Raw genomic sequence first — 17,273 nt, 5'->3', positions numbered from 1 at the left:
AGTTCATCAATGCTTCATTGTACTTCTTTCGAATTTCCAATTAAATAAAGAACATTCCTACTGGTGTTCTATCATAGTTCTAACCAACCAAAAGCTAACCCCCTTACGCCAACATCCCACTATAAATATAAAACTAAAAAGCAGTTAGTTTTCATTTTACCCCTTCTAACATAAGTCTGGACTATGGAGAGTTTCATAATGCACCTAGAAGGTCCAGCACCATAGCAATAAAGGTTAAACTTCTAATGTGCACGAGTGCAGAAATGAATGCTATACACATGCCAATATTATATCAAGGCATTTACCTTGCACAATTCTTTCCAGACGAGCAGCCGGCATGTTCTTTAAATCAATCGGAAATAGCAAAAGCCTAGATAGATGGCCATGGATTTCCAGCAGAGGAATCCTCTTCGCTCACAAACTCCACCATATTGGTACTGGGGGCGCTGTCTTTATAATATGACAAAGAGAAGATTTAAACATCATGAATATGAAATTCAGTTCATACAAACACAAACTCAGCGTACATAATGGACACTATTAGTGACCCTTCGGTGGGTTGCAATCCATTGAGAAATCATTCTTCCTCAAACAATCGATTTTTGCTGGTAAGATTTATTCCAATAGGAATAGGAGTGAAACTAAGAGCTTAACTGATAAGAATCAAACAATCCATTTCTGTAGCATAAATTCCAATCTGAGTCCCCTGAAGCAATCAAGCCACCACCATCCGTGCTAATGGATTCCGCACAAGAACAAGGTACTTGATGAGACTGCATTTCTTTAAATTTGCCATATTCTTCGGCTTCCTCATTAACTAATAATCCAGGAGAACAAGAACTGTTTGAAACTATAGGATCAACCTCACAGTCAGTATGCTCCAGAGGAGTCTTAATGATATCTGACAAGCTAATGCTGCAAGAATCAACATTCTCTTCTTCATCTGACAGGCATCGACAAGTATCAAACTCGTCCATCTCATAGAGACGGCTCATTAACCCTTCCCTCCATGATACTCTCATCTTGGATTCTAATAAATCCTCACAGGAAGAATTGTTATTCCTAAAAGCCTGATCTTCAAGAATCTTTTGAAATTGATGAAGATCCATGGAATTGGATATTGTGGCAAGACAATCAAATTGGAAACTTAAATCTGTTATACTCGTTATTGCATTAGAGCTGTCTCGAGGTAGATTTAAAAACAATTCAGACGCTGAATTCTGATCATTTTTCTCACAACTGTCAGCAGATAACCACGGAGGGAAAACTTTTTGAGCCGAATTTGAGTCTGATTGTGGTGTCTGGATAACATTATCACTACTTAACGAGTCAATTGAGAATGGAGAATTCTCCCCATTGACTTGATACCTCTGTTGTCCTCTTCCCTCATTTAAAATAACATTCAAGGAATTACGAGCACATGAGGGAGAGGTATCCTCAAAGGATAATGGTTCCATGAAACCTTGAAACTCTGGAGGACTGTATACGTCGGGAGGAAGAGCATCGATAGATGATGGCGAAGGAACAGAACGAAGGGCAACTGATTCAGCGAGATTCTTAGATTGAGTTGAAGCATTTTTAGACTCTTTGTGATCCTCATCCTCCTCATTGCAGGGGGATAAAAGCCAATTCATAGAAGCTTCAATGGGTGAAGGGACCTTAAAAACAACAGAATTGGAAGTGTCCTTTGTGATACTTCTATCTTCTTCAAAAATTTGTATAGGCTTGACTTTAGAAATGGATGCAATATTGTCTCCAACAATAAGAAGCCCTCTCGGCCTGCACTTTCTCTTATCAGAGATCCCAGAAACGACATAGCCAGCACCATAGCAAACAGGAGTAACTGCAGGCATAATTGCTGAACCACACTGTAATTCTGGTGATATAGAGGCTTGAACAGGAGGCGTTTTGCTATGATCTGTGTTTGAATTCTCCAGGGCTACAACATTATCAACTGTTGGATCGAAACCAGACCCATTTTCCATTTTACGCATGGGAGTGAAATTGAAATCGTTGGGAACTAAATTAAGATCAGAGGGTTCACATTTACCATCATCAACCATCCTGACTACACTATGTGCCCCATGCTTCCCCGATTCCTCACCAGCAGATGCCAACATTTTAGATTTGTGGGTACATAACGAAGAGGGTTTCTTCCCAGATGGCCATCTATACAAACAAGGGGAGTTTTTCTTCAATGGGTCCAACTTCGTGGAGGTAGGTCTCGCAGCCCTAGAGTGGAGTTTAACAGGCGGTTTGGGAGCATTCTCCTTGAGCGGCTTAGATCTGAGAGGCTTAATAGGGCGCACATTGGAGATAGATTTGGGGGTTTTGGAAGATGGTTTAAGCTTATTAGCCGGGGTTTTAGAAGAAGCAGAGGAATGAGGGAGAAAGAACCTGAGACAGCCTCTGGGGGCTTCGGTGGAGGTGGAGGAAGCGTCACTGCCGATGCTGGAGGTGTTGCAGGCGGTGGGAAAGGAAATGGCATTGAGAACATGGAAGGGGCTGCGCGGACCTTGCTCTTGCTGCTGCTGCTGCTTCTGCTTCTTGTTAATGGAGGAAGGCGAAGAGGAAGAAGTTTTGTGGATAGTGGTGGATGGAAACGTAGGGCTCATGGTGAAATGGAAAAGGAACGTGAGATTTGTGGAGAAGAAAGGAAAGAAGTGTAGAAAGGTAATAATGTGGAGAGTGGAAGTGCAGACTAAGAATGGAGATGCATATTTTGAAATCAATGGGTGGGAATTTCGAAGAAGACGAGAACCGATCAAGATTCTCCTTCGGATTAATGCTTTCTTCCATTCAAATTTCAAATATTACCTCATTTTGTTTTCTATTACCTTTGGTTAAGCTATATAATTTATAATTAGAATTACTCTCTCTAATTTAATTAAATTCGACTCAAATCTTACACGAGTCTATTTGCGAACTATTTATCAAACTATAATGACTAAGGTCATTAATAATTTATAGAAATACAAGTTATTGTTTCTTTTATCAAAGATAAGTGGAGCAAACAGGTACGAAACACATCAAATACATTTAGAAATTATGTGCTTTCTTACCATGCGTTCAAATATATACAATGTGTTGATATTTGAACATTGAGGCTAAAGACAATTCTTAGAATTCTCAATGAATACATAGAAGGATGTGAAGAAAGGCGGGATGACCATAGTCACCAATATTAAGGCACCAAGAACCATTGCCTTTGATTGACCAAATATTAGTCACGCTAGTAGGAAACAAGTTTTATTGTTTTCTGGATGGGTATTCTAGTTATAACCAAATCATTATTGCACGAAACATGAGCATCCAAACTTGTTTACATGTCCATATGGAACGTCTGCCTTTTGTCCCATGTTGTCCAAATTGTGCAACGCACTATGAACATTTCAAAGGTGCATGTTGGCTATTAGGGATGTGAGAATAAATTGAATGACCCGACAACTCGTACTACCCAACCCATAAGATAAGGGTTGGGTTGGATTCAAAATTTTGGTTTTTTTCGGTTTGTGTTGAGTCTCGAGTTGGGGTTGAAAAATTCGATTCATATTTATTTATTTATATTATATATTTTTTATTATTATTTGAAGAAAATTGGGTAAAAGAAAAGGTTGGTTGATACTTAGGGATGACAACCCAACCCATATATTAAGGGTTGGGTTGAGAATACTATTCGGGTTGTCAATCCAACCAACCCGTTTACACCTCTAATGGCTATATTTTCGAACTTCTTGGAGAGATAAGTGAAAATTTTCATAGATGACTTCTCCGTCTTTGGAATCACATTTAAAGAATACGTAAACAACTTGTAAGAAGTGTTAATGAGATGTGAGGAAATAAATCTAGTGTCAAACTGGGAGAATTGTTACTTTATGGTGATCGAGGGAGTTATGCTTGAGCACAAGATCTCTAACACTAGATTAGAAGCAAATCCTGCAAAGATTGATGTGGTGGACAAATTGCAACCGTCTTTAGATGTAAAGACACTCCACAACTTTCTGGAACACGTGGGCTTTTATAGAAGATTTATCAAAGACTTCTCCTAGATCACCAAACCATTAAGCAACCTATTGAGTGCAAATCAACCCTATTAATTTGATGAAAAATACTATCAAGTGCTTCAAACTTTTGAAGGACGCATTGACCATAACACCCATCCTGTCACACCTCATTCCATAGCCTCTCCTCATTAGGTCCAAGATGGTGGCGGGAAGCCAGCTAACATTGTTCTCCTTCTAACGATACATGTCGACTCTACTTAACCTAAACTTTTAACTATCCATTTTATAAACATATACAATGCGGAAACGACAAATATTCAAAACCCGAAACTATAGAACTCCATAAATCATCTTTGGATCCATCCAAACTATGGGCAACCTGTTTAAACAAGTCTTATATAGATATGAGTAAAACTAGAGTCTCAACCACACACCTCTATTTGCATAACAATTGAGATATGTGAGTTAGATTTATCATTTTAATGATCCTATTCGCAAACCTCTCTTCCCAGAATCAATTAGTTCATTGGTGTATCATTAAAGTTCATTGGTCATCGCATGTGAGATGCTCACTATGTGCTCCTCTCCTTGCATAATTACTATGTCTGCATTGAGTACAAGTTTTTCTATTGTTTTCCCAAGTATAAGCGAAGTGATAGGTTTACTGAGTAAGCCAGGATCGAACACAAGTAATTTCTATCAAGTTTTAGCTACAATGTTTACTCTTCATTCAAGCGGTATAAATATCTATACAATATGAAGTAAAAGTATGTATGGGTATTAAATCTACTAATTACACTAGAGATTATGTAGAAGGTGACATGGAATGGCATGAATGTGGAAAGTGAACTAACTTGTATTAAAGAAATGTGAAGGAATGTATCTGCGTTGTAAGCGATTAAGCCATGCGGTAGTCCTTGATGCGATAGAGATCACATAATCATCTTTTAATTAAGGCAGACACCTCTTAATACCTAAACGCTACACTTGCTCACCTTTCGGGATACAAATGATAAAGATAAGTTAGGCGATAGCTATCTAGATTTCCTTACTTGTAAGAGTCACATTGCCTCTTTTTCAAAGGTGACAACCTCTCGGCGCCAATTTACCACACTTGTTCTCCTTTCGGGACACAAATGGAGGTGAGTTGCCAGAATGGAGTTTATTTCCAAACTTCTTCCTACGTGCATTTAGCTATATCCTTGCTACTTACTCTCTTGAGCAATTGGTGACGAACGTTGGCCAAGCGATAGAGTCAAGCTCAGGTAAACGTGATGAACCTTATATATAAAGAACTCTTATCAAGCACTTATCACAAGATTAAACTACTTATATAACACTTCAACATATGAACAACAAAGATATGAAAGATTGACAAGGAATAAAAGTGCAATGTATTGATAGATGTAGGCCTTTCGGTCATGAACAATATAAAGTCAAAATTTTACATTAAGAATACAAAAATGGAAAGCAAGAAAGGAGTTGCATAATACATAGAAGTGCATTCTTTGGCTCTTTTACAAGTTAGGGGAAGATGATGGTGGTTCCTCTCTCTAATCTTTCTTAAGTCGTAACTCAAATGTTGACTGGAGAAGAGGTGGAGAAGGGGAAGAACTTCTACAAAAGGAAAAAGGTCAGTCCTTTCCACCAACTCTCATGGAGCTTTCTATGGTTTGTTCTATTCAAACCTTCCCTTTTACAAGGTAGAGATGGAGACTTTATATAGGCTACATCAGGAAACTTCTATTCTTTTGCACATCTCAACATCGAATGTAGCCTTCTAAAGTCACATCAACTTCAACTACCAATCTTGTCTTTTAGTAAATCTCATCAAGTGATGATGTGGCATCTCATGTGGTGATGCTAATCGTTAGGCAAGATGTCATCGCATAAGCTGTTGCACGTGTTCCTCTTGCGATCCACTATATTTCTTCTTTTCTTCTTAATCCTGAGGTAAAAACACTAAAGGCAAGGTAAAACAAGCATGAAGACTTATGTAAGCTACATTCTCTTATCTTTATAAATTTGTGATGAAAGCTACGTATTTTGACACTTTATCCTGCGTTTTGGCTCCATTATTCTACTAAAATTAATGTCATAATAACCTTGTATTTCTACATGTTATCAGCAATTCTTGCAATTAAGTTCCTAGCCTCTGTAGGATTTTTGTCTGCTAGAGCTCCTCCCGCTGTTGCATCAAATTGCATTATATTTCTGTCAAAAGCTAAAATGCTAGAATAAAAATATTGAATTAAAGATTGTTCAGAAATTTGGTGATATGGAAAACTAGCACATAATTTGTTATATTGTTCACAATATTCAAATAGAGACTCCCCTTGGCCTTGTTTAGTTCCAAAAATTTCCTTTCTTATACAATGTGCCCTAGTGGCGGAAAATATTTTTTCAAGGAATTTCTTTTTTAGTTGGGTCTAAGTGATGATAATCTCAGGCTCTAGGTAGAATAGCCATCTTTTTGCAACATCTACAAGGGAGAACGAGAAAACCCTAAGATTTAATTGTTCTTTAGTAACGACGTGTGGCCTAAGGAGTACAAACCATTATGATGTTCTTTAAATATTTGTGTGAGTCTTTCCCATTGCTACTCCTAATGGTGGATAAGAGGTTGGTTAAACTAGACTTGAGTTCAAAAAGAGTCATATAGTGGGAGGCATGACGATACACAATGGTCTTTGGTCGATGGCAGGTTCCTAAAGCTCTCTAAGAGTTTTCTCTCTAACTTCCTCACCTATTCAATTCAGATGGGGGACTCCTAAATTTGGTTCTACTTGAGGTTCTACGAGGGATCTACTTCTATATGATTGTGAGGACCTAAAGGATTATTGTCAAGATTTTTTTGCTCTCTTCTATGTTTACTTAACCTACACTCTTGCAAGGTAATATCTTCAAAAAAAATCTATATTATTCGAAGAAGAAGATCTAGTCATACAAGAACGAGAGGAAAACCAATAAAAAAAATATATTTTTTTCTTCTTACAAATTGAATTAAATGTTCAAGAAATCTAGACATCAAATTTAAAATATCAAGATTCAAAAAGGTTTATTTTCCTATGCCTACTTCCCGACAACGACGCCATTTGAAAACCGATTTTGTTCAGGTGAGGACAAATGTTGGGGTAGGGTTGTAACTGTAAGATATGAAACAACACAAGTGGAATGCAAGAATTGATATTGACAAAACAATGTGTAAAAATAGAAAAGCAAAATAAGAAAAGTAATTGAAATACTAATAGTCGAGAACTCTTATACTCAGGAACATAGCATACAGATACCAATTAAGCTAAGCTTATGTACACCATTTCAACAAGAAAATTAATCATTAAAAAGTAAAGTGTTTAGTGTTTTTCAAATCAAGACTCAATTAGGCAAGATTGACATTAAACCTAGCGAAGATTTCATGAAATTATAATCAATTTAACAATTAATTGCAAGGGTCAAACCTTAGAAAGAAAATTGCAAGAAATTGTTAACCCTAATTCCTCAATTGTGCATTTTGTATACTAAAGTTAATCTTGAATTCTAAAGATTAAACGGGCCAAATTCAAATATGAAAAACTTTAGTTGAAGAAATTAAGTAATTTTAAAATAACAAATCACAATTCAACAATCAAAATTATAAAATAAAAAACCCTAAAAAAATGGAATGGAATTAAACCCCAATGTCCTTTAGCCTACCAATTTCATAGGAATTTTTCTGCACAAAATTGATAAAAGAAAGGGCAGAAACTGAGATGAACTTGGCACTTTATCAATTTGGAGAGAGTTCTTACAAGCCTTTGAAGCCTTTGAGGGCTATTTGGGAAGGGGAGAACTCATGACGAGAAAAAGGAATAAGTTTATTTCTCCCTTATTCCTTTTTAATCATTTTCTTTCTTCCTATCAAATTCAAATTCAATAACTAATTAAATATTCAATCTATAAACATTTAATTAATTTTAATTTTACATTACCATAAATTCTAAATCAAATATATTGTCATTGTCGGTCTGATTGATAAAGTCAGAAGGCACAAAGACACAATATTCTTTGCGCCTTTTTGGCTAGGCTTTCTTTCTTCTTGTCTTTTATTGCTCCTAACCTCGAAAGAGGTGAGGTTCCTTCTAACCTCTCATCTTCTCCACGTAGCGGTCGAGACTATTCTACTCTTTCTGGATAGATTCTGTTCTTTGTCTTTCTCAAATTCTTTGAGCATCGACTGCCTACAAGATCCAGTCAATTAATGTAGTGGGCTGACTTTGCGCCTCGTCGTAGCTCCTTTCAGTTCTCCGCAATATTCCCGATATTAAGCTACAGAGACCAGACAGGTTCGAAGGACTATTCATATTAACTCGTCTGTCATCTGGTCCCTTTTATTTTGTTCTTTGCTCCTAACTACTAATGGAAAGGACCCAGGGAGCGGTGCAAAGAATATTGTGAAGGACAGACAGGTCCGAAGGACTATCCATATTAACATTAACCCATCCTTCGGTCTTAATACTCCTAACTACGGGATATTCTTGTAATTAATTGACTGGATCTTGCTTGAGGTGCAAAAATATTGAACTGCACGACCTTTTTTTCTTTTTGTTTTCATTGTTTTTTTTTTTTATTATTTTGCATTATCTGAAATTGATGTTCACCTTTTAACAACATTCTGAATAATTTTTTCTTGTTTTGTATTTCATTTCATTTCAACTATATTATATTTGTCGTCCTGTTTTAATCGATTGTTAACGATACACAATTTCTTGATATTGCACTTACAACATCAATTTAAAAAATATAGATATAACGTCACTAATGCATACAATTTTGATATGTCCGATGAACTGAAGGCCACCTAGTGTAGGGTCATTCTTCACGATAATCCCTGATTATCGGTCTGCTTCCACCTTTGACCCGTTATTTATTCCGTGTCCATTGTTTTTCTTTGTTTATTTTTCGTGAGCCTAATGAACAATATAATTGATGTTCCTTTTCATTACTATTATATTGCTTATCGTTTTTATGAAGAAGAAGAATTAATAAATGAAAAAAGAATCTAAATGCAACAAAAAAAGTAATCAAAATTTCGAGTGTATTGAATTTATGGTACAAATTGAAATAAAAATTCAAGACAAATGAAAAAATAATTAATAGAACTTGTTTGTGTATTAGATTTATGGTACAAATTTAAGAAATATATTTTACATAAATAAAAAAGAATAATACAATTTGTTTGTGTATTGGATTTACGGTAAAAAAAACTTTTATACAAATAAAAAAAATGAATACACTTTTGTTGTGTATTGGATTTATGTTACAAATAAAAAAAAAAGAATTTTATACAAATGAAAAAATTAATACAATTTATTTTATCATATTCGGTTTGAGGTACCAATTTTAAAAAAAATATATAGAAATGAAAAAAAATCAGTTTATTTTTTCCATAATTCTTCCCACGTAATTCTTACCCAAACAAGAATTATTATAATCAACTTATATTCCTTCCACTTAATCATTTCTCCAAACAAGAATTATAATAATTAATATATTTTTCTCACATGATTAAAGAACACTTATATAATCATTTCTCCTCTTATTATTTTCTTTCCCCAAAGGGCTCTTAAAGTTAAGAATGGGTGTAAGAATGAATTTGATGGGTAAAAAAGAGGGAAAAGGGGTATTTAAAGAAAATGATCAAAGAAATCGCCGTTGGGAGTCGAAACTGTGCACTCAGGATTGAAAAAATGTGGAGACGGAGGTTTTCGAATGAGAAGGCGCACTATTTCCAAATTTAATTTCTAGAAGCGAGCGGTTCGAACACGTGACGTGAGAGTCACTTGACAGACGAAATTTGTTTGAAGCGTTGTGAATGGAACGCGCAAAGCAGAAGTGGAGCGCATGCGTTTAAGGACAGAGAAGCTGATGCGAATTTTCATATAGTTGCAATTAATTTTGCAAATGCCACTGACTTTGATTTTGCCCCTTCTCCTTCTTTTGATCTCCATTAGCTTGTTTTCGTTGGGTTGTTCAACTCTATTTTCATAATCCCTACAAAAATACAAAAATAATGAATGTATGCATGCATGGGGTAAAATTAAGTTGCTATAATCCGTTTATTTTAGCCCTAACACCTTCTCAATCCTTAGGCGTGTTATGTGACTTTCCAAGGAAAATTCTTTGGTCTCGTGTCTCAACGTGTTTTTGGAATTCTTCCACAAATAAGGTAATTTATCAATTAAAACAAAAACTTTCGAATTGTTCATATGTAATTATGTATTTGCTCATTTTTTCACATGCAAGCTTCTACACTTCATGAGATTATTCCTTTATAGATCTTTCATCTATCATCAAGAATTTTAGTATAGATTGATCGCATACTTCTTTGAACCAACTTAACTTTCGTTTGGGACATTGTACTAAAAAAATCATAGATCATATGTCAAATTGTTTAAGATAAGAGTTCTGCAAATAAAATCATTTTCCTTCTAAAGCGTTAAAATTAATGGTTTGCTCCTCGGTTGGATTGGTTTCTGAAACTTTCGACTTCTCGATGGTGCATGCATTGAGAGCTTTCTTTATGGTTAAAAAGAAAAGTATCTTTTGTTTCTATCGCTTGAAGTGGGCTCCTTCAAATCGGAATAGACGAATGAGACCGATTGACAAAAAAATCAGTATATGTTGAACTGACCATCACAAAGCAGAAAGAAACGTCTTAAAACTAGCTAGTGAAACTTGTACGAAGCAATGTTGTAGAACCCAAACAACAACAATGCGTTGGAACTAGACTGCAACATTGCTTTAGAAGCTAGATTTAAGCGTAAGAAACAGGACACCTAGAATGAATAGGTTTAGGCATTGAAAATTGGATGCCTAGACACACTGCCTAATCTGAAAGTTAAACGCCTTGAGTATGGACGCCTAGTGTAAAATGTGTTTGATGGACACGTGGATCTTGTAGCTTAAAGTACATCGCCTAGGGTATGCATTCAAAACCTGCAAAACAAAAACTAGTGAAGAGAAAGGTTGAGTTGCTGATCAAGCTCTCAAGACATTTTGTGGCTCTACTTGAAGTGTAAAAAAATATGATAATGTCACAAAATCCGTAAGATAAAACAACCAAAATTTCCTTCGAAGCTACGCTGAAACCGATCGGTATACCAATACTAGTGAATGATTTTGCTCGGAATCAAAATAGAGAGAAAAAGGATGGAGAGAACTTTTTGTGAGATGTATTTTATGATATGTTTGAAAAGAGTATTGGAAAGGCTTTATATAGATGTTGCCTTTGTAACACCTCGATGGTCACCTTATTGTGGCACGTAACGCTTCAACGGTCACAATCTTAACACATCTTTTTTTTATTATTTAATAGAAAAAAGACCACTTGATTAAGACAAAAAAAAATTTTAATAAAAAATAATAATATTATTTTATTCTCAACCACACCACACCTCACCTCGCCTCACCTAATGTGATGGTGTTATGGCATCACAAAGCAAAGCAACAATGCAACTCTTTCCATTGTGTTGCACACTGCCTTAAGTGATGCACGTTGGGCTGGTAAAGATGCAAGGTTAGGCACCTTGAACATTCTTGTCAATTCTGTCTTAAGTGATGAAATGTAATATTGATATTTAAACATATTAATAATTAAAACAAATTAGATTAAAGGCAGTAAAATAGCAACTTCTAGGATCTATCAACACATAGAATTACCCAATTAGAATTCAAACATACAATAACTTATCTAGATTAATTTAGGACTCATTGAGGTCTTATATGACTCATCTTTCACCTAATTTCCGCACAATTTTGGATCATAACTTTAAAACAAAAAAATACAAAATACAAACTTAAAAGTATTGACTCAAAATTTCAATGTCTTTCTTCTTGCATAAACAACGTATTAATACACTCAACTACTAACAACATTCTAAATAAAGCATTTAAATGCTAAGGTCCTCCTTTAGTGGTTCCAATATTTTATTTCTTTTATTCTAGCCTTAATACCTTTAATTGGATGTGACAATTTTGAGGGAGGAGAGCTAGTGAGAAACGGAGGGAGAGACGTAAAGAAATGTTAAATAATAGTCGTTCCTATACTCAGAACAAGTTTTACCCATTTGCACACGATGGGAGTGGTCGCCTACCTTTTAAAAGAAAAAGTAAAAAGTGGAAAGAAAATGCGCTGTGACTTCAAAGGCCATTACATTCAGCAACATCTTCAACGGATAAAAAGAAGAGCTTTTAGAAGAAAAAAGAGCAGATAATGCAGTAGTAGCAGTAAACATGAAACACAACCGTATGGAAAAATTTTGGAAGTTACAGCTGCCGCTCAAATTCTACTTATAGTGTCCATGTAAAGCATTTTACTCTTATAGAGATCACCTATTTTATAAAAGCTAATATCAATGGGACAGTGGCTACCAACAATTTTCTCAAACCAACACCCCAATCCAATCCTGCCCCAGAAAAATCAAATCGGAATACAAATCCGAGCCCGTTGAGAGCAAAATTTTCTATTCAGAATAGGGGGGAAAACAAATTTTAATCTTTTCATTTGCTGTCACTAAAATCGGCATCAATGACATCTCCTTCGGGTCCTTTGCCTGTTGATTCCGATGGCCCTGATTCGCTGCTAGCACCCGGTCCAGGAGCAGCACCAGCACCAGGCTGATTGTACAAGGATTGTCCCAGTTGCATCACCTCTTGATTTAGAGCAGCCATTGCTTCCTTAATGGCCTCGGTTGAGCCACCTGAAATTGCCTCCTTCAATTCCCCAAGTTTTGATTCCACCTTCTCCTTCACTGGCCCAGGCACTTTGTCTCCAAGCTCCTTCAGTTGCTTCTCTGTCTGATACACAACAGAATCAGCCTGGTTCTTCGTATCGATGGCATCTCTCTTCTCCTTGTCCTCCTTGGCAAACTTATCAGCTTCGCTAACCATCCGCTCCACCTGTGGGGCAATACAATTTTTTCAATGTTCCTTAACAAGTCAATCAATTAATTTTACTTCATGGTTTCACAAACCGTACCTCATCACTAGGCAATGTGCTAGCACCAGTAATGGTGATATCTTGCTTCTTGCCTGTGCCTTTGTCAATTGCAGTAACCGAGAGGATTCCATTGGCATCGATATCGAATTTGACTTCAATCTGAGGCACCCCACGTGGTGCAGGGGGAATGCCGTCTAGTCGGAAGCTACCAAGTGATTTGTTGTCCCTCACAAATTCTCGTTCTCCTTGAAGAACATTAATCTCGACACTTGTCTGACCATCAGCAGCTGTCGAGAAGACCTCGGACTTTGAGGTAGGAAGTGTAGTGTTTCTGGGGATAATTTTGGTCATTACACCACCAAGAGTCTCAAGACCCAAAGATAGCGGACTCACATCCAATAGCACAATGTCACTAACGTCTCCAGCCAAAACACCAGCCTACAAGTAAAAAGTTATATTCAATCAACAATAATCCAATGTTTATCCTACATAAATAAATGTCGACCACCTACAGCACAACTTTATTTTAAACTAATATCCCCATACTTACTAACCGAAAATTACTACCTCAATTTCGAAACAAAATTGTTATATTATGTGTGGTGTGTGTAGGTTAAAATTATACTCCACATTCATTATTTAAACTTGGAAAAGGATTCATGTGCCAAGAAGAAGTAACAGGGTTCTTCTATTATCCAAATGAAAAATTAAAATAATAGATAATGCTACTACTGTTAAATTATATACCTGGTTATTTAAAGAAAAAAATAATAATTACTCGTTCATTTCAGTAATTAACAGACTCTGTAATTATATTTCTTGGGCTAAACAGCAGAAAATAATATATTAAATATGATCTTCCCAGTATTTTGACAAATAGTATGCTTAGTAATGATTTTGGAATGTTTAAAATTACTTGTCATATTTAAAATCTCTATAAGACATGTGCTTAATATTTCAAAATCAATTAGTTTATGGAAATAGTGTTTAAAAGTGTAAAACAAATCATTAAATTGATTTGATTGATTAGATTGATTAGATACATATTCTCCAGTTATTTTGAATATGACAACAGTGAATTTATCTTCCAAACATGCCCGTGCCCGTACATATCTACAAAGAAATGTATGGCAAGAAAGTGAAATTAACCTAGAAGGATATTCACAATGACGGACAGATAGGGATATCCCCAGACCTACCTGAACAGCAGCACCTAATGCAACAACTTCATCAGGATTGACAGTCACATTTGGTTCCTTCCCAGTCATCTTCTTGACGAGTTCCTGAACGGCAGGAATACGGGTTGATCCACCGACAAGAATCACCTCATCAATATCCTTGAAGGAGAGTTTTGCATCCCTTAAGGAGTTTTCAACTGGAGTCTTCAGCCTAATTAGTCAATTAAAACAAAATAAGATATAATTAGACGCCTGTGCCACTTTATTCCTTTATCTAAAACTATGAAAAATAAAAAAAATAAAAAGTTATCCCTCAGTGACTTTGTCAATGCTTTACAATTAAAACTAAATAAATGATAAAATGTAGTGACGGTAGGTACCTATCAAGAAGATCTGAACACAATTCCTCAAACTTGGCCCTTGTAATTGTGGTCTCAATGTGCTTGGGGCCATCTGCCGTGGCAGTGATGAAAGGCAAACTGAAAAAGGACTCCCATTACCAATGTGTAATATCAAAATTAAATTAAATAAACAGAGAACAGCAGAATTCAGGTCAACAATGGACAACTAGGATATATGGCATGTTATATACCTAATGTTGGCCTGGGTCAAAGATGACAGCTCCATTTTGGCTTTCTCAGCTGTCTCAGTTAGCCGCTGAAGGGCCTGCTTGTCTTTCAACAAATCAATGCCTTCATCCCTTTTGAAATTTGCAGCAAGCCAGTCAACAATTCTCTGCAGATTACACAAAGAGGTTCAAATTTTTCAACCAGATAATGATGAAGAAGAGATGTTTAGCAATCTATTAGTCCAACAGCAATCAAACCTTGTCGAAGTCATCACCACCCAAATGTGTATCCCCTGATGTAGAAAGCACTTCAAACACTCCATCGCCCACTTCAAGCACTATAAACAAAGAAATTCCAGAATTATTGCTGTGCCTTATGTAATAGAAAGTGGGATAGGATATGGAAATGAACAGGAAGCCATAAAGTCTTGGCAGCAGGTATATACCTGAAACATCAAAAGTACCACCACCAAGATCAAACACCAAGATCGTTTCATTGCTCTTCTTCTCAAATCCATAAGCTAATGAAGCGGCAGTGGGTTCATTGATAATACGCAAAACTTCAAGACCAGCAATACGACCAGCATCCTTCGTGGCCGTTCTTTGAGAATCATTAAAGTAGGCAGGCACTGTCACCACAGCCTTCGTTACTTTATCATTCAAAAACTTCGAAGCATCATCCACTAGCTTCCTTAAGACCTGAACAAACGCCAAACGAAACAAAAAGAAAGTAACGTCAGCAATCAGCATGCTTGAGTAACGGAGTGCCTTCCATATAATCCATCTATGAAGTTAAATTCAATAACCAAATCCAGTATTCTACAGTCATCTTAAGCAGTTTCAAATGATAATATCTTCATTTCACTATTAAACTCAACCACACCGTCAGAAACCAACATGAATGTACGAAGATAAGAAGAAGAATTAAGTCATACCTGAGCTGAAATTTCTTCAGCGGCAAATTGTTTTCCAATCGCGGGACATTCCAGCTTCACATTTCCATTCTCATCGCGTACTACTCGGTAGGAGACCTGCTTAGACTCCTCATCCACCTCCGACATCTTTCTACCAATGAACCTCTTCACCGAAAAGAAAGTATTCTCGGGATTTACAACTGCCTGCCGTTTGGCAATTTGACCCACAAGCCTATCTCCATTTTTCGTGTAAGCCACCACCGATGGCGTCGTTCTCTGTCCTTCAGCATTAGTTACAATAGTGGGCTTCCCACCTTCCATGGCGGCAACAGCAGAGTTAGTAGTTCCAAGATCAATTCCCACAACTTTCTCGTTAACAATCCTCAATGGCCTGACACTGGAATTCCTACGGCTAGTATTACTTCTCAAATTCAAAAAAGCGGCGGCAGGAAAAGCAGAAGAGTTGCCGAGTTTCTGGCCGAAGAAGACAGAGCGTGAAGAAACGTTGTTAGATTTGCGCATGGAGGCCGCAGCAAAGGAAGGAGCTCCGAGGCCATGGATCTGAGCGGTAGATGCACCCATTAAGGAAGAAATTGCAGAGAAAGGAGGGAAAGAGAAGAGAAATGGATTGAATTAAGAATGAAAAAGGAAGAAGTCGCTGGGAAATTGAGAGAGAAGAGTTTGGTGGGTGAAGAAGGAGATATAGGGGAAGGAGAAGGAGGAAAGGGTTTTTGAAGAAAAGGTAAGGGTTGGGTTATGACACGTGGGCTAGGGTTCTAGAATAATCCTTTCTTCACCCATCTAATCTTCCGCTCTCAAATTGGATGAATTCTACACCCTTGGATTTCTTATTATTTCTTTTCTAATTTGGCTCTCTCAATTTTCCACCTTCACAAGATTTTCCATTCACAAATACTTCCGCCAATCCTCCCAATTTTTCTTACCATAAATGAGGTCGAACCTATAATGTTGATGTTAATCTTACTGTTACTTTATTTAATTACTACCATCATTCTCATTTAAACATATATTACAGGTTGGGTTAAGATTTGATGGCACAACCTTTTCTTTTCTTTTTTAATCAACTCCAAATATGGGTGGATCAAACCAAAAATAGGCATGCATTCAGATTTTAATGAAAATTTGTCTTTTCTTTGTATCACCATCTTACAAAACAGACTAATACTTAGATCCACAATTCTCTATACTCTATCTATGCTATATGTTCATTGTTCTATGCCCAATCCTCCATACATGATACTCTCCTCATACCTCAATTTCTACTTTATATTATATACTATCTACTTAATTGCTCAATTCTCTTTGCTCTACATTCTATGCATCACTTCCAAATTCTCTAACGATTGGTGCTTGAAGAAACATATAATAAAAGGGGGAACAAGGAGAAATACAAAAACAGAGGGGAATGTTGCGAAATGAAGAAGAAGGAAAATGATGAATTAATTTTAAAGTGGTAATTTTTGATGAGGATGACATGAGTAGAAGACCAACATTCATTAATTTCAATAAAAGGTATCCGTGAGAGGGTCGTTAGTTTCAACAACATTTTATTTTCTCACACCCACTTTAGGTTCTCCTCAATCATGATTGTACTAACAATTGTAATATTGA

The 17,273-nt window shown here is 36.3% G+C and overlaps 2 protein-coding genes across 2 annotated transcripts; both read right to left on the bottom strand.

Moving 5' to 3' along the window:
* Positions 1–222: 222 nt before the first annotated feature.
* Positions 223–2,805, bottom strand: LOC105434579. Its single transcript, XM_011650775.2, has one exon. It carries the CDS (start codon positions 2,613–2,615, stop codon positions 642–644), a length of 1,974 nt encoding a protein of 657 aa, XP_011649077.1. The 5' UTR covers positions 2,616–2,805; the 3' UTR covers positions 223–641.
* A 9,451-nt stretch (positions 2,806–12,256) lies between these two features.
* Positions 12,257–16,323, bottom strand: LOC101210094 (stromal 70 kDa heat shock-related protein, chloroplastic). Its single transcript, NM_001308936.1, is given in 8 exon segments — positions 12,257–12,941; positions 13,021–13,419; positions 14,181–14,370; positions 14,540–14,638; positions 14,752–14,894; positions 14,986–15,065; positions 15,174–15,426; positions 15,663–16,323. Coding segments are annotated over 8 exon segments (2,124 nt in total). The 5' UTR covers positions 16,224–16,323; the 3' UTR covers positions 12,257–12,542.
* Between the last annotated feature and the right edge of the window lie 950 nt (positions 16,324–17,273).

The sequence above is a fragment of the Cucumis sativus genome, chromosome 2 (genome assembly GCF_000004075.3).
Source record: "Cucumis sativus cultivar 9930 chromosome 2, Cucumber_9930_V3, whole genome shotgun sequence".
Classification (NCBI taxonomy): Eukaryota; Viridiplantae; Streptophyta; class Magnoliopsida; order Cucurbitales; family Cucurbitaceae; genus Cucumis; species Cucumis sativus.
The sequence above is the reverse complement of the archived record's forward strand: the minus strand, read 5'-3'. Positions and strand labels throughout refer to the sequence as shown.

What these genes read in the sequence shown, in the direction of transcription:
- LOC105434579 (XM_011650775.2), bottom strand. Translation starts at nt 2,615, where the DNA reads ATGAGCCCTACGTTTCCATCCACCACTATCCACAAAACTTCTTCCTCT.